Here is a 21872-nt window from a genome sequence, read left to right on the forward strand (position 1 = left end):
CTTTTAGAACTGAAGCTACGATCCCTGCCCATATTTTCCACCCTCTCTTTTTAAAAGATGGTAACGCTAGGTTGTTTCCAAAATGGCCACCCTCGGCATATTCCTGGGAATTCAGGCCCATAGAACAATTTCTTCATAAAACTACTCAAGTGAAACATTTTTTATGTCGCATGTGTGCCCTTTTACTGTTGATTTATAGCTCCGTGTTCCTTTTAAGTGGATGAGTACAGGGGAAAACACAGAAGATCTTCTTTAGGATGTCGAGAGAAACCTGCTCTGACATCCACTCTAACCCTATAAATGAGCAAAGTGCAGCAGAGAAAGGCCCAAGAGTGGTGAGAAGGGAGGCGGCGGGCACTGGTGAAGAGGCGGTGGGGTCTCACAGCGGCACCCTCCTGGCGCTGCAGAAGTCGGGTTTGATGCTCTGCACCGTGCAGTCAGTGTAATCCATTTTACAAAGGTTGCACTCGCAGTTGACCGCCACGGGGTAGGTGTAGGTGGAGTCGACGCCCAAGGGGCAGCCTGGCAGCCTGATGGTCTCGTATTGGATTTCCTTGTAAGTACACACATGCTGGTAAACTGACAGGAGTGGGCTCTTGTATACAGATTCCTGCAAATCAAAGAATACGTTCTCGGTTAATCATCACACCTAACCAATGTTTCAGCCTCGTCTCCAAGCATTGAATTTTATTCTCATTTTACTAATAACCTTTTGAGAGAAATGTCATCCCAGTGTTAGTCTAAATCTTCTGTTCTCAAACTTCAGTCTTGGTACAATCAATAAAAATCTGTCTGCTTGCACTTGCTGTGAGTGTCTTCCCATAAAAATTCCAATGGAAAAGAAACATAGCAGATAGGAGCAGGAGTAGGCCATTCGGCCCCTCGAGCCTGCTCCACCATTTAATGAGATCATGGCTGATCATCCAAATTCAGTACCCGGTCCCTGCCCTCTCCCCATATCCCTTGATCCCTTTAGCCGTAAGAAATATATCCAACTCCTTCTTGAATATATTTAATGAATTGGCCTCAACTGCCTTCTGTGGTAGAGAATTCCACAGGTTCACCACTCTCTGGGTGAAGAAATTCCTCCTCATCTCAGTCCTAAATGGCTTACCCCTTATCCTTAGACTGTGACCCCTGGTTCTGGACTCCCCCGCCATCGGGAACATCCTTCCTGCATCTAGCCTGTCTAGTCCTGTTAGAATTTTATAAGTTTCAATGAGATCCCCTCTCATTCTTTAAACTCCAGCGAGAAAGACCATTATATCATGCTTTTCCTTATTATTCACAACAAATGAATTACTTTTGAAATGTAATCACTATTGTTATGGAAGGAAACATGGCAGCCAATTTGTGCACAGCAAGGTCCCACAAACAGCAGAGAGCGAATGACTAGATCATCTATTTTAGTGGTGGTGGTTGAGAGCTAAACGTTGGCCAGGACACCGGGAGAGCACCATGGTGCCACGGGATCTTTTGCACCCACATGAGAGGGCAGACTTTAACATCACGGCTGAGAGACAACTCCTCTAACCGCGCAGCACTCCCTCGGTACTGTCCTGAAGTGCCAGCTCAGATTGTGGGCTCAAGGCTCTGGAGTGGGCCGTGAACCCATCACCACCCGCCTCTCGGGGCAGAGCCAAAGCTGATGTTTCTCTCCATGTTGAAATGGGAGCTGCCTATTGTAATGTCCGAGGATCAATAAATAATACACGGACTGCAGGAGAACAATAAAACAGGTATTTACTTGAACAGAGGGTAACTTAAGACTGAAATACAGAAGCCTGCTATGGCTTTATATACAGGGGTGGGTACTGCAGTATAGAATCAGTTCTCTTAAAGGCACATACACAACAATTATGTAAACTTGTCACGCTGTAATTACACCCTTCCCCCAGTGGAGGCATGGCCACCAGTGGTGGGAGGATTCACTGAAGAGTGACCGGTTATAAATATGGACATATATTCTGCTGAAGGTACTTATTCTTACTAGGGACTGGCCGTCCTCCAGATGATTGATCTTCATATGCGAACCTAGCTGATGTGTGTCAACGCGATATTAGGCCATGCAGAGCATCAGAGGTGACTCCTACAAAAGCAAAATACTGCAGATGCTGGAAATCTGAAATAAAAACTGCAATTGCTGGCAAAACTCGAACAGGTCAGGCAGCATCTGCGGGGAGCGAAACAGAGTTAATGTTTCAGGGCGATGACCGTTCTGACTCTCTCTCCACAGAGGTGACTCCTAGCCTGTCTCCATCTCGTGTGGTCAGCTCTGTGCGCTTTCCAGTGGGGGGGGGGACATTGAATAACTACCAAGAGCAGGACCCCCCCCCCCCAACTAATTGTAACCCCTGATTTAGCCGAGGAGCACTGAAACCAACAGCAGTAGCAACTCCGGTGCTGCCCGATATGAAAGCAGCTACCTCAGGCATTCAACCTGTGACTTCCTCTGTGGATGTCACCGTTAACCACTGGGAATTGGATTTACCCGTTAAGCCTTCGAGGAGCTCGGAATTGTTATAAATGTAACCAATTCAGAAAAATGGCAGTGAGGCACAGGAAAAGGCCATTCAGTCCAATCCAGCTCACCCCCCCCCTGTCATTCACTTTTAGATTTCTGATTCACTGCATCACTCCAGGGAGGTGGACAGGCTCCATCATTGCCCAACTAATGGGTCTGCTGAGCGGGGGTAGTCTATCAGCAGACTTCGCCCTGATCTTTGCTGTTTGATCACAGACGAGGTGGTTGTAGGGTCGCAATTGGTCTCGGATGACCCCGGGGGAATTGGTCAGCTTTCCCAATCCCGACTGCTATCCAATGATTTTTGTACTGATGTGTGGACATTGGGTGAGGTGTGGGAACAGGATCGGGTGGGATTTTCCTCGCGGCTAAATGGCCTGCCTACGCTTACTGGGTAGGATCCCGCATTAAGAATGGCCATTTGCACAAGGTACTGGAAAGTCTTCAAGTAAGTGTGGGGGTGGTGAACTGGCAGAAAGTAGGAGTAAGGAAAGCAAAACGGTGGCAGTTGCCCCATTACCTTTGTTGGACAGTAGCCGCTGCATATGGAGGTTGTTAGGGTCACACAGATGGGGCACTCGTCTTTCTCAGCAGAGATTGTGACGTTGGTCGGGTGGCAGATGTGCTGGCTGTGGACACTGGAGAAGCACAACGCGAGGAGGAGAAGCTGAGGAGAGTCCATCCTGCAAAAAAGAAATGTTATTTTTCCCCCCCACTCTCATATTTTTAGCTTATGTTTTCAGCCTCTCGGTTCTCCAGTCGGGGACCAAGATGGAGCACTGGTTGCTGTTGCCAGGATGTGTACCAGACACTCGCTCTCGGAGTTGCCCTCCCTGTGGAGAGCAGCCTCCACACTACTTCAAACCCCCCCTTGATTGGAACATGGGAACAGGAGGAGGCCATTCAGCCCCTCGAGCCTGTTCCGCCATTCAATGAGATCATGGTTGATCTGAATATTAACTGCATATCTCGATGACTCGCAGTCCGACTAGGAGGAGGGGAGCCGGGAATGGTGGCCAGAGGGTGAGCGGGAGAAGCAGGCCACCGCACGTGGAGCCGAGCCGGCAACAGTGAGGAGGACGGAGCGGCTGAGGGACATCGTGCTCCCACTGCCACTGGATGCCAAAGAATTGACTTTCTGAACACGGCGCTGTAAAAATAGCTGACGTGTCTCTGTGAGCTCCCACAGCTTTATTGTGGGAGTGATTGGGGAGTAAGCATTCCATTGTACTAGGGGATATCTGGGAAGACCATGTGCAGGAGTGTTGGCAGCTGACTGTATCGAGCTAGGCTGTGGTGACCCCCATTGCTTCAACAGTCACTGTTGTGTAGGCAAATGTGGCAGCCATTCAGCACACAGCAAGATCCCACTGAACGGCAGAGAGATGATCTATTTTTGTTGGTGTTGTTTGAGGGATAAATGTTGCCCCGGAAACTGAGAACGTCCACCCGAGAGGACAGTCGAGGCTATGGCTTAACATCTCATTTGAAACACGGCACCTCCGATAGTGCTGCATTTCCACCCCCCCCCCCCCCCATACTGCACTGGGGGGGTGTCAGCCTAGATTATGTGAAGCCCTGGATTATTGAGGCACCTGCTTCAGTGGCGAGACTGCCACCACTGAGTCAACTTGATACTTGAAGAGTTAACGCCTTCAGGAAAGTGGGGAGTGTTATAAATCTCATCATCATGAAGAAACGACTCATGAAATAACACTGGACAGCCAGCTGGTGGCGCCGTCCAAGGAGTATAAATACTCGGGCATGGGCCCAGCTTTTCAGGGACATTTTATAAGACAAGGAACTAGTGAAGTACAACTAGACCTCCATGTTTTGAAACAAGTTGATTAAAGCCTTGATTTATACTCGAACCAAGTGCGTAGTGAGTTTTATTACGTCGGAGCAAATTGGAAAAGGATGCCTTAACAAAATGGTGTTTTGCAAACCTTTGGCTTGATTGTAACACAATGCCACAAATCACGATGAAATTTTAGGGTTGGGTGGGAGGATCACACACAAGCTTGCAATACACCACCTCCAGGATCAGGTGCGTGCAAACCGCTGGTGCATTGCAACAAGAGAAAGCAAAACTGCCCACTCCGTGTGGTAGCAAGTGGACGTAGACGATCCCAGGGCACTATTTCGAAGAAGAACTGGGGAGCTCTCCCCGGTGTCCTGGCCAATACTTAACCCTCAATCAACATCATTAAAACAGATAATCTGGTCATTTATCACATTGCTTTTTTTTTGTGGGAGCTTGCTGTGCACAAATTGGCTGCCGTGTTTCCTACATGACAACAGTGACCGCACTTCAATAAAAGTACTTCAGTGGCTGTAAAGCGCTTTGGGACGTCCTGAGGTTGTGAAAGGCGCTATAGAAATGCAAGTTCTTTCAGAAAGAGAAAGAAAATACAGGAAAGTGGGGGGATAGGGGGTGAGAACGGAATGCATTAAAATCTCTTGGCTGCCCCCAGATACAGCCTGCCGCTTTTAACTCCACTGATCTATTTGGGGAGGAGTGGATGCTTGGACCTGGCTGACTCCCGACTGAAAGCTGACAACCAAGATTTGACCAGTGTTACATAGAATTTACAGCACAGAAATGGCCCATTCGGCCAAACTGGTCTGTGTCGGTGTTTATGCTCCACATGAGCCACTTCCCACCCCTCTTCATCTCACCCGATCAACATGTCCTTCTATTCCCTTCTCCCTCATGTGCTTATCCAGCTTCTCCTTAAATGCATCTATACAAGTCGCCTCAGCCACTCCCTGTGGTAGCGAGTTCCACATTCTCACCACTCTCTGGGTAAAGAGGTTTCTCCTGAATTCCCAATTGGATTTATTAGTGACTATCTTACACTTGTGTCCTGTAGTTCTGGTCTCCCCCACAAGTGGAAACATCTTCTCTACGCCAACCCTGTCAAACCCTTTCATAATCTTGAAGACCTCCATCAGTTCACCCCCTCAGGCTTATCTTTTCCAGAGCAAAGAGCCACAGATGTTGACATCTCTTGACTATCACATCACTCGTAATACGACCCATTTATCGGTTGCTTGTAGCTTTCTGAGCTTTACTCTGTTTATCAGCCCCCGCTTCAACCCCTTGCCCCCAGACCAATGACATAAAAGGGACAATATCGGGATGGAAGCCTGTTATACATTGACTTCAAATGGAAAGGAGAATTGGACGAGGCTCAGAATGTGCGGCTGATTCGATATCGCCCATTTTACACCATCGCCCCAAAGTTAAAAAGGCCCCTCCCACTCCCCCGCCTCCACTGTGTTGAAATTAAGACATCGAATCGTCCCCTGCTCTTCTTGCTAGAATCCCCAAACTCCTCACCTCCCTCAGTCGTTCCTCTGGTGCAATCTGCGGGCTTTTCAAATCTAGGCTTGGCCTCCGCAACTTGCCTTTTATTCTATTCACCTTTGGCGGTGAAAAGACCCCAAGTTTCTCAATTAAAAAAAAAAGCAAACTGCCTGCCTCCTTCTGTTTCCCCCACCATCTCCAACCCTCCATGCAGTAAAGGCACGAGTCGAGTCTCAACCTTCTTGATCCCCAACAGAACAAAAAAAAATGTTTCCGATGCTGAGCCTTACCTGATTTTGGTTGTTTTTAGTTTTTATTGCTGGAGATCTCACAGTGGCCGTTCTGGAAGGAGCTGTAGATATGTTTTGGTCTCGTCCTTTTATGAGAGTTTTGCACACAGATATTCAGTGACTCACAGCCCTTATGACCATCTTCCTAGGATTAACCCCAAGGTTACCAGACAGTCTTCACCTGACGTCTGTAATTAACATTGACCACTGGTTCTTTATTATGCTGTTGCATTGCAAGGTTCGCAGATGCATATCCAGACAACCACAAGGTGCATTTATACAGCGCCTTTAATGTAAAACATCTCAAGGCGCATCAGAGTTAAGATTTGACACCGAGCTATATAAAGCAACATTAGGACAGGCGACCAAAAGCCTGGTCAAAGAGTTAAGTTTTAAGGAGTGTCTTAAAGGAGGAGAGAGAGAGAGGCAGAGAGGTTGAGGGAGGGAATTCCGGAGCTTAGAGCCCAGGCAGCTGAAGGCACGGCCGCCAATGATGGAGCGAAGGAAATCGGGGATGCGCAAGAGACCAGAATTGGGGGAACACATAGATCTCGGAGGGTTGCAGAAGGATACAGAGGGGGTGAGGCCCTGGAGGGATTTGAAAATAAGGATAAGAATTTTAAAATGGAGGCATTGCCGGACCCAGAACCAATGTAAGACAATGGGCGTTGTGAGCGATTGTTTGTTCCATCATCAGAGGCTGGCCCATCAGTGTGCTCTGACCGCTTTGAATATTTCACAGTGATTATCCCGGAAGTGTAGAGGCTTAAGAATAATTCTGTTTTTAAGACATTCTTTTTTTCAAACAGTTGATTCAAATAAAAAGCAAGCCGGCAACAAGGCGATGGTGTCGTTGGTTAGAACGCTGGGATTTACAATCGCAACTTCGGAGGACACTCGCGTTCGAGCGTCAGGGGCGTGGCCTGTTTTTGTGGGCGGAGATTCGTTCGGACGGATGGTTTGATGGACGGTCGTAAAAGATCGAGGAAATTTGGGCATATTGTAGGACACGGGTAACACACTTACGCCTGAAATTCTGCGATCTTTTAAGGAACGTAGTATGTTTGCACCCAGATTACGGGGATCTCCGGGTGCAAATATGGCGGAAATTCCAGGCCACTTGTACGTCTGTGTGTGCGTGCGTGTGCCGACTTTGTGTTTGTGTGTTGATGTGTGTGTGCCCGTGTGTATTTGTGTGTGTCAATGGCGCTGGTGTGTTTGTCAGCTGTGGCTCACTCGGTCGTACTCTCGCCTCCGAGTCAGAAGGTCGTGGGTTCAAGTCCCACTCCAGAGACTTGAGCACAAAAATCTAGGCTGACACTCCCAGTGCAGTACTGAGGGAGTGCCGCACTGTCAGAGGTGCCGTTTTTCAGATGAGATGTTAAAACCAAGGCCCCCGTCTGCCCTCTCAGGTGGACATAAAAGATCCCAGGGCACTATTTCAAAGAAGAGCAGGGGGAGTTCTCCCTGATGTCCTGGGGCCAACATTTATCCCTCAATCAACATCACAAAAAAAATTATTTGGTCATTATCACATAGCTGTTTGTGGGAGCTGGCTGTGCACAAATTGGCTGCCACATGTCCTACATTACAACAGCGACTACACTTCAAAAAGTACTTAATTGGCTGTAATGTGCTTTGGGATGTCCTGAGGTCGTGAAAGGAGCTATATGAATGCAAGTCTGTCTTTCTTGCGTGTTGTGTTAGCGTATGTACGTTGTACATTAATCCTCACATGATCAAGTTAAGGCTGAACAGGAAGCCAAAGTATGAGTGAGGTTAAACTGATGGGCTTTAATCAAAAAAGGACAGCGAAAAGGTTTGGGGTCTCTAACTTTAATCCCTGCGCTATTACTGCAATTATGTCTAGTTTCAGTAATCTATTTGAAGCCATGTTCCCCACAAGGCTGTACAATTAAACCAATCATTCACTAATGGAGTTAGCGGAAATCTGCCCGGAGCAGCAGCACTTCTGTAACTACTGGTCTCTGCAGTAACATCCTTGGATTGTCTAATAATAACTCTGATCTCTCGTACAGGCAGGATAGGAATACACGCAGAGCAGCATCAGATATAAGGATAGAAACCAGGTCCAAATTTAACCTTGCTGCATTGGAAAATGGAATTTACAAACCAAGTATACAAATATCAAATGTTCAGTCCACAGATCACTTCAGGATATATCAGAGTGTTACAGTGAGGGGTGTGGGGTATATCAGAGTGTTACAGTGAGGGGTGTGGGGTATAACGGAGTGTTACAGTGAGGGGTGTGGGGTATATCAGAGTGTTACAGTGAGGGGTGTGGGGTATATCAGAGTGTTACAGTGAGCGGTTTGGGGAATATCAGAGTGTTACAGTGAGGGGTGTGGGGGATATCAGAGTGTTACAGTGAGGGGTGTGGGGTATATCAGAGTGTTACAGTGAGGGGTGGGGTATATCAGAGTGTTACAGTGACGGGTGTGGGGTATATCAGAGTGTTACAGTGACGGGTGTGGGGTATATCAGAGTGTTACAGTGAGGGGTGTGGGGTATATCGGAGTGTTACAGTGAGGGGTGTGGGGTATATCAGAGTGTTACAGTGAGGGGTGTGGGGTATAGCAGAGTGTTACAGTGAGGGGTGTGGGGTATAGCAGAGTGTTACAGTGAGGGGTGTGGGGTATACCGGAGTGTTACAGTGAGGGGTGTGGGGTATAGCAAAGTGTTACAGTGACGGGTGTGGGGTATATCAGAGTGTTACAGTGAGGGGTGTGGGGTATATCGGAGTGTTACAGTGAGGGGTGTGGGGTATATCAGAGTGTTACAGTGAGGGGTGTGGGGTATATCGGAGTGTTACAGTGAGGGGTGTGGGGTATATCAGAGTGTTACAGTGAGGGGTGTGGAGTATATCAGAGTGTTACAGTGAGGGGTGTGGGGTATAGCAAAGTGTTACAGTGAGGGGTGTGGGGTATATCAGAGTGTTACAGTGAGGGGTGTGGGGTATATCAGAGTGTTACAGTGAGGGGTGTGGGGTATATCAGAGTGTTACAGTGAGGGGTGTGGGGTATATCAGAGTGTTACAGTGAGGGGTGTGGGGTATATCAGAGTGTTACAGTGAGGGGTATGTAGTATATCAGAGTGTTACATTGAGGGGTATGTAGTATATCAGAGTGTTACAGTGAGGGGTATGTAGTATATCAGAGTGTTACAGTGAGGGGTGTGTAGTATATCAGAGTGTTACAGTGAGGGGTGTGGGGTATAGCAGAGTGTTACAGTGAGGGGTGTGGGGTATATCGGAGTGTAACAGTGAGGGGTGTGGGGTATATCAGAGTGTTACAGTGAGCGGTGTGGGGTATATCAGAGTGTTACAGTGAGGGGTGTGGGGTATATCAGAGTGTTACAATGAGGGGTGTGGGGTATATCAGAGTGTTACAGTGAGGGGTGTGGGGTATATCAGAGTGTTACAGTGACGGGTGTGGGGTATATCAGTGTGTTACTGTGAGGGGTGTGGTATATCAGAGTGTTACAGTGAGGGGTGTGGGGTATAGCAGAGTGTTACAGTGAGGGGTGTAGGGTATATCAGAGTGTTACAGTGAGGGGTGTGGGGTATATCGGAGTGTTACAGTGAGGGGTGTGGGGTATATCAGAGTGTTACAGTGAGGGGTGTGGGGTATATCAGAGTGTTACAGTGAGGGGTGTGGGGTATATCAGAGTGTTACAGTGAGGGGTGTGGGGTATACCAGTGTGTTACAGTGAGGGGTGTGGGGTATATCAGAGTGTTACAGTGAGGGGTGTGGGGTATACCAGTGTGTTACAGTGAGGAGTGTGGGGTATATCAGAGTGTTACAGTGAGGGGTGTGGGGTATACCAGTGTGTTACAGTGAGGGGTGTGGGGTATATCAGAGTGTTACAGTGAGGGGTGTGGGGTATACCAGTGTGTTACAGTGAGGAGTGTGGGGTATATCAGAGTGTTACAGTGAGGGGTGTGGGGTATATCAGAGTGTTACAGTGAGGGGTGTGGGGTATATCAGAGTGTTACAGTGGGGTGTGGGGTATATCAGAGTGTTACAGTGAGGGGTGTGGGGTATATCAGAGTGTTACAGTGAGGGGTATGGGGTATATCAGAGTGTTACAGTGAGGGGTGTGGGGTATATCAGAGTGTTACAGTGAGGGGTGTGGGGTATATCGGAGTGTTACAGTGAGGGGTGTGGGGTATATCAGAGTGTTACAGTGAGGGGTGTGGGGTATACCAGTGTGTTACAGTGAGGGGTGTGGGGTATATCAGAGTGTTACAGTGAGCGGTGTGGGGTATATCAGAGTGTTACAGTGAGGGGTGTGGGGTATATCAGAGTGTTACAGTGAGGGGTGTGGGGTATATCAGAGTGTTACAGTGAGGGGTGTGGGGTATATCAAAGTGTTACAGTGAGGGGTGTGGGGTATATCAGAGTGTTACAGTGAGGGGTGTGAGGTATATCAGAGTGTTGGGGTGTGGGGTATATCAGAGTGTTACAGTGAGGGGTGCGGGGTATATCAGAGTGTTACAGTGAGGGGTGTGGGGTATATCAGAGTGTTACAGTGAGGGGTGTGGGGTATACCAGTGTGTTACAGTGAGGGGTGTGGGGTATATCAGAGTGTTACAGTGAGGGGTGTGGGGTATATCAGAGTGTTACAGTGAGGGGTGTGGGGTATATCAGAGTGTTACAGTGAGGGGTGTGGGGTATATTAGAGTGTTACAGTGAGGGGTGTGGGGTATACCCGAGTGTTACAGTGAGGGGTGTGGGGTATATCAGAGTGTTACAGTGAGGGGTGTGGAGTATATCAGAGTGTTACAGTGAGGTGTGTGGGGTATATCAGAGTGTTACAGTGAGGGGTGTGGGGTATAGCAGAGTGTTACAGTGAGGGGTGTGGGGTATATCAGAGTGTTACAGTGAGGGGTGTGGGGTATAGCAGAGTGTTACAGTGAGAGGTGTGGGGTATATCAGAGTGTTACAGTGAGGGCTGTGGGGTATATCAGAGTGTTACAGTGAGGGGTGTGGGGTATAGCAGAGTGTTACAGTGAGGGGTGTGGGGTATATCAGAGTGTAACAGTGAGGGGTGTGGGGTATATCAGAGTGTTACAGTGAGGGGTGTGGGGTATATCAGAGTGTTACAGTGAGGGGTATGTAGTATATCAGAGTGTGACAGTGAGGGGTGTGGGGTATATCAGAGTGTTACAGTGAGGGGTATGTAGTATATCAGAGTGTTACAGTGAGGGGTGTGGGGTATATCAGAGTGTTACAGTGAGGGGTGTGGGGTATATCAGAGTGTTACAGTGAGGGGTGTGGGGTATATCAGAGTGTTACAGTGACGGGTGTGGGGTATATCAGAGTGTTACAGTGAGGGGTATGGGGTATATCAGAGTGTTACAGTGACGGGTGTGGGGTATATCAGAGTGTTACAGTGAGGGGTGTGGGGTATATCAGAGTGTTACAGTGAGGGGTGTGGGGTATATCAGTGTTACAGTGAGGGGTGTGGGGTATATCAGAGTGTTACAGTGAGGGGTGTGGGGTATATCAGAGTGTTACAGTGAGGGGTGTGGGGTATAGCAGAGTGTTACAGTGAGGGGTGTGGGGTATATCAGAGTGTTACAGTGAGGGGTGTGGGGTATAGCAGAGTGTTACAGTGAGGGGTGTGGGGTATATCAGAGTGTTACAGTGAGGGGTGTGGGGTATAGCAGAGTGTTGCAGTGAGGGGTGTGGGGTATATCAGAGTGTTACAGTGAGGGGTGTGGGGTATATCAGAGTGTTACAGTGAGGGGTGTGAGGTATATCAGAGTGTTACAGTGAGGGGTGTGGGGTATACCAGAGTGTTACAGTGAGGGGTGTGGGGTATATTAGAGTGTTACAGTGAGGGGTGTGGGGTATACCCGAGTGTTACAGTGAGGGGTGTGGGGTATATCAGAGTGTTACAGTGAGGGGTGTGGAGTATATCAGAGTGTTACAGTGAGCTGTGTGGGGTATATCAGAGTGTTACAGTGAGGGGTGTGGGGTATAGCAGAGTGTTACAGTGAGGGGTGTGGGGTATATCAGAGTGTTACAGTGAGGGCTGTGGGGTATATCAGAGTGTTACAGTGAGGGCTGTGGGGTATATCAGAGTGTTACAGTGAGGGGTGTGGGGTACAGCAGAGTGTTACAGTGAGGGGTGTGGGGTATAGCAGAGTGTTACAGTGAGGGGTGTGGGGTATATCAGAGTGTTACAGTGAGGGGTATGTAGTATATCAGAGTGTTACAGTGAGGGGTATGTAGTATATCAGAGTGTTACATTGAGGGGAATGTAGTATATCAGAGTGTTACAGTGAGGGGTATGTAGTATATCAGAGTGTTACAGTGAGGGGTGTGTAGTATATCAGAGTGTTACAGTGAGGGGTGTGGGGTATATCAGAGTGTTACAGTGAGGGGTATGTCGTATATCAGAGTGTTACACTGAGGGGTGTGGGGTATATCAGAGTGTTACAGTGAGGGGTATGTAGTGTATCAGAGTGTTACAGTGAGGGGTGTGTTGTATATCAGAGTGTTACAGTGAGGGGTGTGGGGTATATCGGAGTGTTACAGTGAGGGGTGTGGGGTATATCAGAGTGTTACAGTGAGGGGTGTGGGGTATATCAGAGTGTTACAGTGAGGGGTGTGGGGTATTTCAGAGTGTTACAGTGAGGGGTGTGAGGTATATCAGAGTGTTACAGTGAGGGGTGTGGGGTATATCAGAGTGTTACAGTGAGGGGTGTGGGGTATATCAGAGTGTTACAGTGAGGGGTGTGGGGTATATCAGAGTGTTACAGTGAGGGGTGTGGGGTATATCGGAGTGTTACAGTGAGGGGTGTGGGGTATATCAGAGTGTTACAGTGAGGGGTATGTAGTATATCAGAGTGTGACAGTGAGGGGTGTGGGGTATATCAGAGTGTTACAGTGAGGGGTATGTAGTATATAAGAGTGTTACAGTGAGGGGTGTGTAGTATATCAGAGTGTTACAGTGAGGGGTGTGGGGTATATCAGAGTTTTACAGTGAGGGGTGGGGTATATCAGAGTGTTACAGTGAGGGGTGTGGGGTATAGCAGAGTGTTACAGTGAGGGGTGTGGGGTATTTCGGAGTGTAACAGTGAGGGTTGTGGGGTATATCAGAGTGTTACAGTGAGGGGTGTGGGGTATATCAGAGTGTTACAGTGAGGGGTGTGGGGTATATCAGAGTGTTACAGTGAGGGGTGTGGGGTATATCAGTGTTACAGTGAGGGGTGTGGGGTATATCAGAGTGTTGGGGTGTGGGGTATATCAGAGTGTTACAGTGAGGGGTGTGGGGTATATCAGAGTGTTACAGTGAGGGGTGCGGGGTATATCAGAGTGTTACAGTGAGGGGTGTGGGGTATATCAGAGTGTTACAGTGAGGGGTGTGGGGTATATCAGAGTGTTACAGTGAGGGGTGTGGGGTATACCAGTGTGTTACTGTGAGGGGTGTGGGGTATATCAGAGTGTTACAGTGAGGGGTGTGGGGTATACCAGTGTGTTACAGTGAGGGGTGTGGGGTATATCAGAGTGTTACAGTGAGCGGTGTGGGGTATATCAGAGTGTTACAGTGAGGGGTGTGGGGTATATCAGAGTGTTACAGTGAGGGGTGTGGGGTATATCAGAGTGTTACAGTGAGGGGTGTGGGGTATATTAGAGTGTTACAGTGAGGGGTGTGGGGTATACCCGAGTGTTACAGTGAGGGGTGTGGGGTATATCAGAGTGTTACAGTGAGGGGTGTGGGGTATATTAGAGTGTTACAGTGAGGGGTGTGGAGTATATCAGAGTGTTACAGTGAGGTGTGTGGGGTATATCAGAGTGTTACAGTGAGGGGTGTGGGGTATATCAGAGTGTTACAGTGAGGGCTGTGGGGTATATCAGAGTGTTGCAGTGAGGGGTGTGGGGTATAGCAGAGTGTTACAGTGAGGGGTGTGGGTTATAGCAGAGTGTTACAGTGAGGGGTGTGAGGTATATCAGAGTGTTACGGTGAGGGGTATGTAGTATATCAGAGTGTTACAGTGAGGGGTATGTAGTATATCAGAGTGTTACATTGAGGGGTATGTAGTATATCAGAGTGTTACAGTGAGGGGTGTGTAGTATATCAGAGTGTTACACTGAGGGGTGTGGGGTATATCAGAGTGTTACAGTGAGGGGTATGTAGTGTATCAGAGTGTTACAGTGAGGGGTGTGTAGTGTATCAGAGTGTTACAGTGAGGGGTGTGGGGTATATCAGAGTGTTACAGTGAGGGGTGTGGGGTATATCAGAGTGTTACAGTGAGGGGTGTGGGGTATATCAGAGTGTTACAGTGAGGGGTATGTAGTATATCAGAGTGTTACAGTGAGGGGTGTGGGGTATATCAGAGTGTTACAGTGAGGGGTGTGGGGTATATCAGAGTGTTACAGTGAGGGGTGTGGGGTATATCAGAGTGTTACAGTGAGGGGTGTGGGGTATATCAGAGTGTTACAGTGAGGAGTATGTAGTATATCAGAGTGTTACAGTGAGGGGTGTGGGGTATATCAGAGTGTTACAGTGAGGGGTGTGGGGTATATCAGAGTGTTACAGTGAGGGGTGTGGGGTATATCAGAGTGTTACAGTGAGGGGTGTGGGGTATATCAGAGTGTTACAGTGAGGGGTATGTAGTATATCAGAGTGTTACAGTGAGGGGTATGTAGTATATCAGAGTGTTACAGTGAGGGGTGTGGGGTATATCAGAGTGTTACAGTGAGGGGTATGTAGAATATCAGAGTGTTACATTGAGGGGTATGTAGTATATCAGAGTGTTACAGTGAGGGGTGTGGGGTATATCAGAGTGTAACAGTGAGGGGTATGTAGTATATCAGAGTGTTACAGTGAGGGGTGTGGGGTATAGCAGAGTGTTACAGTGAGGGGTATGTAGTATATCAGAGTGTTACAGTGAGGGGTGTGGGGTATATCAAGAGTGTTACAGTGAGGGGTGTGGGGTATATCAGAGTGTTGCAGTGAGGGGTGTGGGGTATATCAGAGTGTTACAGTGACAGGTGTGGGGTATATCGGAGTGTTACAGTGAGGGGTGTGGGGTATATCGGAGTGTTACAGTGAGGGGTGTGGGGTATATCAGAGTGTTACAGTGAGGGGTGTGGAGTATATCAGAGTGTTACAGTGAGCGGTATGTAGTATATCGGAGTGTTACAGTGAGGGGTGTGGGGTATATCAGAGTGTTACAGTGAGGGGTGTGGGGTATATCAGAGTGTTACAGTGAGGGGTGTGGAGTATATCAGAGTGTTACAGTGAGGGGTATGTAGTATATCGGAGTGTTACAGTGAGGGGTGTGGGGTATATCAGAGTGTTACAGTGAGGGGTGTGGGGTATAGCAGAGTGTTACAGTGAGGGGTGTGGGGTATATCAGAGTGTTACAGTGAGGGGTGTGGGGTATATCAGAGTGTTACAGTGAGGGGTGGGGTATACCCGAGTGTTACAGTGAGGGGTGTGGGGTATAGCAGAGTGTTACAGTGACGGGTGTGGGGTATATCAGAGTGTTACAGTGAGGGGTGTGGGGTATATCAGAGTGTTACAGTGAGGGGTGTGGGGTATATCGGAGTGTTACAGTGAGGGGTGTGGGGTATATCAGAGTGTTACAGTGAGGGGTGTGGGGTATATCAGAGTGTTACAGTGAGGGGTGTGGGGTATATCAGAGTGTTGGGGTGTGGGGTATATCAGAGTGTTACAGTGAGGGGTGTGGGGTATATCAGAGTGTTGGGGTGTGGGGTATATCAGAGTGTTACAGTGAGGGGTGTGGGGTATATCAGAGTGTTACAGTGGGGTGTGTGGGGTATATCAGTGTTACAGTGAGGGGTGTGGGGTATATCAGAGTGTTACAGTGAGGGGTGTGGGGTATATCAGAGTGTTACAGTGAGGGGTGTGGGGTATATCAGAGTGTTACAGTGAGGGGTGTGGGGTATATCAGAGTGTTGGGGTGTGGGGTATATCAGAGTGTTACAGTGAGGGGTGTGGGGTATATCAGAGTGTTACAGTGAGGGGTGTGGGGTATATCAGAGTGTTGGGGTGTGGGGTATATCAGAGTGTTACAGTGAGGGGTGTGGGGTATATCAGAGTGTTACAGTGAGGGGTGTGGGGTATATCAGAGTGTTACAGTGAGGGGTGTGGGGTATATCAGAGTGTTACAGTGAGGGGTGTGGGGTATACCAGTGTGTTACAGTGAGGGGTGTGGGGTATATCAGAGTGTTACAGTGAGGGGTATGGGGTATATCAGAGTGTTACAGTGAGGGGTGTGAGGTATATCAGAGTGTTGCAGTGAGGGGTATGGGGTATATCAGAGTGTTACAGTGAGGGGTATGTAGTATATCAGAGTGTTACAGTGAGGGGTATGGGGTATATCAGAGTGTTACAGTGAGGGGTGTGGGGTATAGCAGAGTGTTACAGTGAGGGGTATGGGGTATATCAGTGTGTTACAGTGAGGGGTATGTAGTATATCAGAGTGTTACAGTGAGGGGTATGGGGTATATCAGAGTGTTACAGTGAGGGGTGTGAGGTATATCAGAGTGTTGCAGTGAGGGGTATGGGGTATATCAGAGTGTTACAGTGAGGGGTGTGAGGTATATCAGAGTGTTACAGTGAGGGGTGTGGGATATATCAGAGTGTTACAGTGAGGGGTGTGGGGTATATTAGAGTGTTACAGTGAGGGGTGTGGTGTATACCCGAGTGTTACAGTGAGGGGTGTGGGGTATACCAGTGTTACAGTGAGGGGTGTGGGGTATACCAGTGTTACAGTGAGGGGTGTGGGGTATATCAGAGTGTTACAGTGAGGGGTGTGGGGTATATCAGTGTTACAGTGAGGGGTGTGGGGTATATCGGAGTGTTACAGTGAGGGGTGTGGGGTATATCAGAGTGTTACAGTGGGGGGTGTGGGGTATATCAGAGTGTTACAGTGAGGGGTGTGGAGTATACCAGTGTTACAGTGAGGGGTGTGGGGTATATCAGAGTGTTACAGTGAGGGGTGTGGGGTATACCAGTTTTACAGTGAGGGGTGTGGGGTATACCAGTGTTACAGTGAGGGGTGTGGGGTATATCAGAGTGTTACAGTGAGGGGTGTGGGGTATACCAGTGTTACAGTGAGGGGTGTGGGGTCTGCCACTAATATTGTTCTGTACAGTAACCGGTTTATTATTTCTTTGTACTCAATATCTGGGTGGCGTTGACAAGGCTACAGTTGTTGCCTGTCGCTGGTTGCCCTGTCCGACTTTCTCATTGAACTGCTGCGGTTCTTGAGATGATGTGGCTTCCGCCATGGTGATAAGTCGGGAGTTGCAGGATGTTGGCCCAGCAACGGTGAATGAACGGCGATATGCGCTGGTGTGACTTGGAGGAGAGACTGGAGGCAAGGGTTGATACTCTTGTCCTGCTCGATGGTGGAGGCCTCGGCTGTCGAAGGACGGTTAGTGTCACCCTGTTAGCTGTCACCATGTTTAACGTTGAATTCACCACTTCAGTACAACATCCAATCACCGAGCTAATTGAATGGCGGAACAGGCTCAAGGGGCTGTATGGCTTCCTCCTGTTTCCTATGTTCCTATTGCCCATTATTTTCCCCCCTCCTCTCACTCTCCACAAACCCTCGCTGTGGTAGGTTTCAGTGGGCACCGATCATCCTCCAGCCTCGAACCCAAAAGGCTGTTGTTCACGTGCCCCATCTTCACCATTCACTTACCAGCAGGGAACATCAGAACAGGAGGAGGCCACTCAGCCCCTTGAGCCTTTCTAACCCAAATGAAAATACAGTAGTGTTAAAAGAACTGACAGATGAATGATTATAAACCAAGCAGCTATTCAATCCTATTATGCAGACACTGGACAAGGCCATATTATTTTTTAATTAATTCAAGGGATGTAGGCGTCGCTGGCAAGGCCGGCATTTATTGCCCATCCCTAGTTGCCCTTGAGAAGGTGGTGGTGAGCCGCCTTCTTGAACCGCTACAGTCCGTGTAGTGAAAGTGCTCCCACAGTGCTGTTAGGGAGGGAGTTCCAGGATTTTGACCCAGCGACGATGAAGGAATGGTGATATATTTCCAAGTCAGGATGGTGTGTGACTTGGAGGTGGTGTTGTTCCCATGCGTCTGCTGCCCCTTGTCCTTCTAGGTGGCAGAGGTCGCGGGTTTGGGAGGTGCTGCCGAAGAAGCCTTGGCGAGTTGCTGCAGTGCATCTTGTAGATGGTACACACTGCAGCCACGGTACGCCGGTGGTGGAGGGAGTGAATGTTTAAGGTGATGGATGGGGTGCCAATCAAACAGGCTACTTTGTCCTGGATGGTGTCGAGCTTCTTGAGTGTTGTTGGAGCTGCACTCATCCAGGCAAGTGGAGAGTATTCCACCACACTCCTTACTTGTGCCTTGTAGATGGTGGAAAGGCTTTGGGGAGTCAGGAGGTGAGACACTCGCCGCAGAATAACCAGCCTCTGACCTGCTCTTGTAGCCACAGTATTTATGTGGCTGGGCCAGTTAAGTTTCTGGTCGAGGATGACCCCAGGATGTTGATGGTGGGGGATTCAGCGATGGTAATGCCGTGAATATCAAGGGGAGGTGGCCAATTCCCAGTTGCCCTGAGAAAGTGATGGGGAACCAATTCATAGGGCATTAAGTCATTCACGTAGTGTGGGACATGTAGGCCAGACAGACCAGGTGAGGGGACGGATTGTGAACCAGCCGAGTTTTTATAACAGCCCAGCAGCATTCGTGGTCATTTTTTTCTCTCTCCTACTGTTAAACCAACGAATTACCAGATTACTCTGGTGAGATTTGTCAGCTGTGGCTCAGTGGGCAGCGCCTCTCGCCTCTGGGTCAGAAGGTTGTGGGTTCAAGTCCCACTCCAGTGAATTGAGCACAAAAATCTAGGCTGACACTCCCAGTGCGGTACTGAGGGAGTGCTGCACTGTCAGAGGTGCTGTCTTTCGGATGAGACATTAAACCGAGGCTCCGTCTGCTTTCTCAGGTGGACGTAAAAGATCCTGTGGCACTATTTCGAAGAAGAGCAGGGGAGTTATCCCTGGTGTCCTGGGGCCAATATTTATCCCTCAATCAACATCACTAAAACAGATGATCTGGGCATTATCACAGTGCTGTTTGTGGGAGCTTGCTGTGCGCAAATTGGTTGCCGTGTTTCGAACATTACAACAGTGACTATACTTCAAGAAGTACTTCATTGGTTGTGCTGCACTTTGGGACGTCTGGTGGTCGTGAAAGGCGCTATAGAAATACAAGTCTTTCTTTTTATAACCTCTCTGTCACGAGTTCAGTCCCATAAAACATTGGGCTGTCGCCCTAACATTCATTTATGGGATTTTCAATTGAAAGAAAACAAAGTTAAGTTGGTCTTTAGTTATCTTTTCTAACAGGAAAGAATCAACACAGCAGGCAGCCGGGGGAATGTTTTATTTGCAACACATCCCAGGAGGGTCCTGCAATGTAGCAATAGCTTGTACAGCCGACCCTGTTAGATCTGCAAAAGTCAGGATGCACCAAAACCAACCACTTGGAAGCTAAAGAAGAATCGTTTTTGGATCATTAAAGTGACAGGGTCAACACTGGGGAACAGATCACTTTCTCATCCTTCGTGCTCAATGTCCCATCAAACACTCCCAGAGCAGGTACAGCACGGGTTAGATACAGAGTAAAGCTCCCTCTACACTGTCCCATCAAACACTCCCGGGGCAGGTACAGCACGGGTTAGATACAGAGTAAAGCTCCCTCTACACTGTCCCATCAAACACTCCCAGGGCAGGTACAGCACAGGTTAGATACAGAGTAAAGCTCCCTCTACACTGTCCCATCAAACACTCCCAGGGCAGGTACAGCACAGGTTAGATACAGAGTAAAGCTCCCCCTACACTGTCCCATCAAACACTCCCAGGGCAGGTACAGCACGGGGTTAGATACAGAGTAAAGCTCCCTCTACACTGTCCCATCAAACACTCCCAGGGCAGGTAAAGCACAGGTTAGATACAGAGTAAAGCTCCCCCTACACTGTCCCATCAAACACTCCCAGGGCAGGTACAGCACGGGGTTAGATACAGAGTAAAGCTCCCTCTACACTGCCCCATCAAACACTCCCAGGGCAGGTACAGCACGGGGTTAGATACAGAGTAAAGCTCCCACTACACTGTCCCATCAAACACTCCCAGAGCAGGTACAGCATGGGTTAGATACAGAGTAAAGCTCCCTCTACACTGTCCCATCAAACACTCCCAGGGCAGGTACAGCACGGGTTACAGAGTAAAGCTCCCTCTACACTGTCCCATCAAACACTCCCAGGGCAGGTACAGCATGGGTTAGATACAGAGTAAAGCTCCCCCTACACTGTCCCATCAAACGCTCCCAGGGCAGGTACAGCACGGGTTAGATACAGAGTAAAGCTCCCTCTACACTGTCCCATCAAACACTCCCAGTGCAGGTACAACACAGCTTAGATGCGCACACATGTACATACACACATGCACACACTCACTTCTGCCTACACACACATGCATGCAAACACGCGCACGCACACACACACACACCTTGTAGCAGGAGTCACTGGTCAGTGATCAGGTTATGGGTACCCTGGCTGATTATTCCCCGCCCTAGCTCCGGGTGCCCCGGGTACATCAGACAGGAGGCGGTTCGATTCCAGCTTCTTTTCCAAAGAAGGGAGGTTATTTTGGAGGGTCCTCGCAATCCAATGTGGGGGCCGTTTACAGTGCAGGATTAGACAATCCACTAGCTGGTGTCTACTTCTCCCCTTCCAGCTATCCAACAACGGAATTCAGGAGCAAGGACACCCCAGGGAAGAAATCATGTCATGTGTCCATGATTATTATTTTCATCATTCTTGCCATTGTAAAGGACACTCACTGTCCTCGCAATGCCCCGCACTGTCCACCAGACACGTTGCTACTATTAGTCACCCTGCGATCAACTTATCTGTCCCGGCCAATATTTATCCCTCAATCAGCATCACTAAAACAGATTATCTGGTCATGATCGCATTGCTGTTTGTGGGAGCTTGCTGTGCGCAAATTGGCTGCTGCGTTTCCTACATTACAGTAACTACGCTTCAACAAAAAGTACCTCATTGGCCGTGAAGTGCTCTGGGACATCATGAGGTCATGAAAGGTGAGAGCAGGACTGATAGGGAGTATCTCTCGAGCGCGGATTCTCACCGCCGGCCCGTCAGGAAGAAGTGCTGAGGGAGTGCCTCACTGTCAGAGGTGCCGTCTTTCAGATGAGACGTTAAACCGAGGCCCCTTCTGCCCTCTCAGGTGGATGTGAAAGATCCCACGGACTCTGTTCAGAAGAAGAGCAGGGGGGAGTTCTCCTCGGTGTCCGGGGGCCAATATTTAACGCTCAATCCACATCACTAAAATCAGGTTAACTGGTCATTTATCACATTGTTGTTTGTGGGAGCTTGCTGTGCGCAAATTGGCTGCCACGTTTCCTACATAACAACAGCGACTACACTTCAAAAAAGTGCTTCATTGGCTCTAAGGCGCTTTGGGACGTCCTGAGGTCGTGAAAGGTGCTATAGAAATGCAAGTTTGCCCTTTATCTCACACAGTGAGATCGCAAGAAAAGGAGCCAGCAGTAGCAGCAGAGGACTCTTTACCATGGCAACCACATTCCTAAGAAATTATTCAGTAAGCTTTTCGTGATTTAAAACTTTAATGAATCATTTCTCATTTGTTTACCGCTCCCCCCCCCCCCCCCCCCCCCGG

At 48.7% G+C, this 21872-nt stretch overlaps 1 protein-coding gene across 1 annotated transcript; it reads right to left on the reverse strand.

Annotated features, from left to right (window-relative positions):
• Positions 1 to 379: 379 nt before the first annotated feature.
• Positions 380 to 3206, reverse strand: LOC147099539 (lutropin subunit beta-like). Its single transcript, XM_085969205.1, has 2 exons — positions 3045 to 3206; positions 380 to 610 (listed from the first exon to the last, which is right to left on the reverse strand). Exons 1-2 carry the CDS (start codon positions 3204 to 3206, stop codon positions 380 to 382), a joined length of 393 nt encoding a protein of 130 aa, XP_085825331.1.
• Positions 3207 to 21872: the final 18666 nt, after the last annotated feature.

Source organism: Somniosus microcephalus, chromosome 28, assembly GCF_052327205.1.
Source record: "Somniosus microcephalus isolate GS21.2 chromosome 28, FLI_Smic_1.0, whole genome shotgun sequence".
NCBI classification, from domain to species: Eukaryota; Metazoa; Chordata; class Chondrichthyes; order Squaliformes; family Somniosidae; genus Somniosus; species Somniosus microcephalus.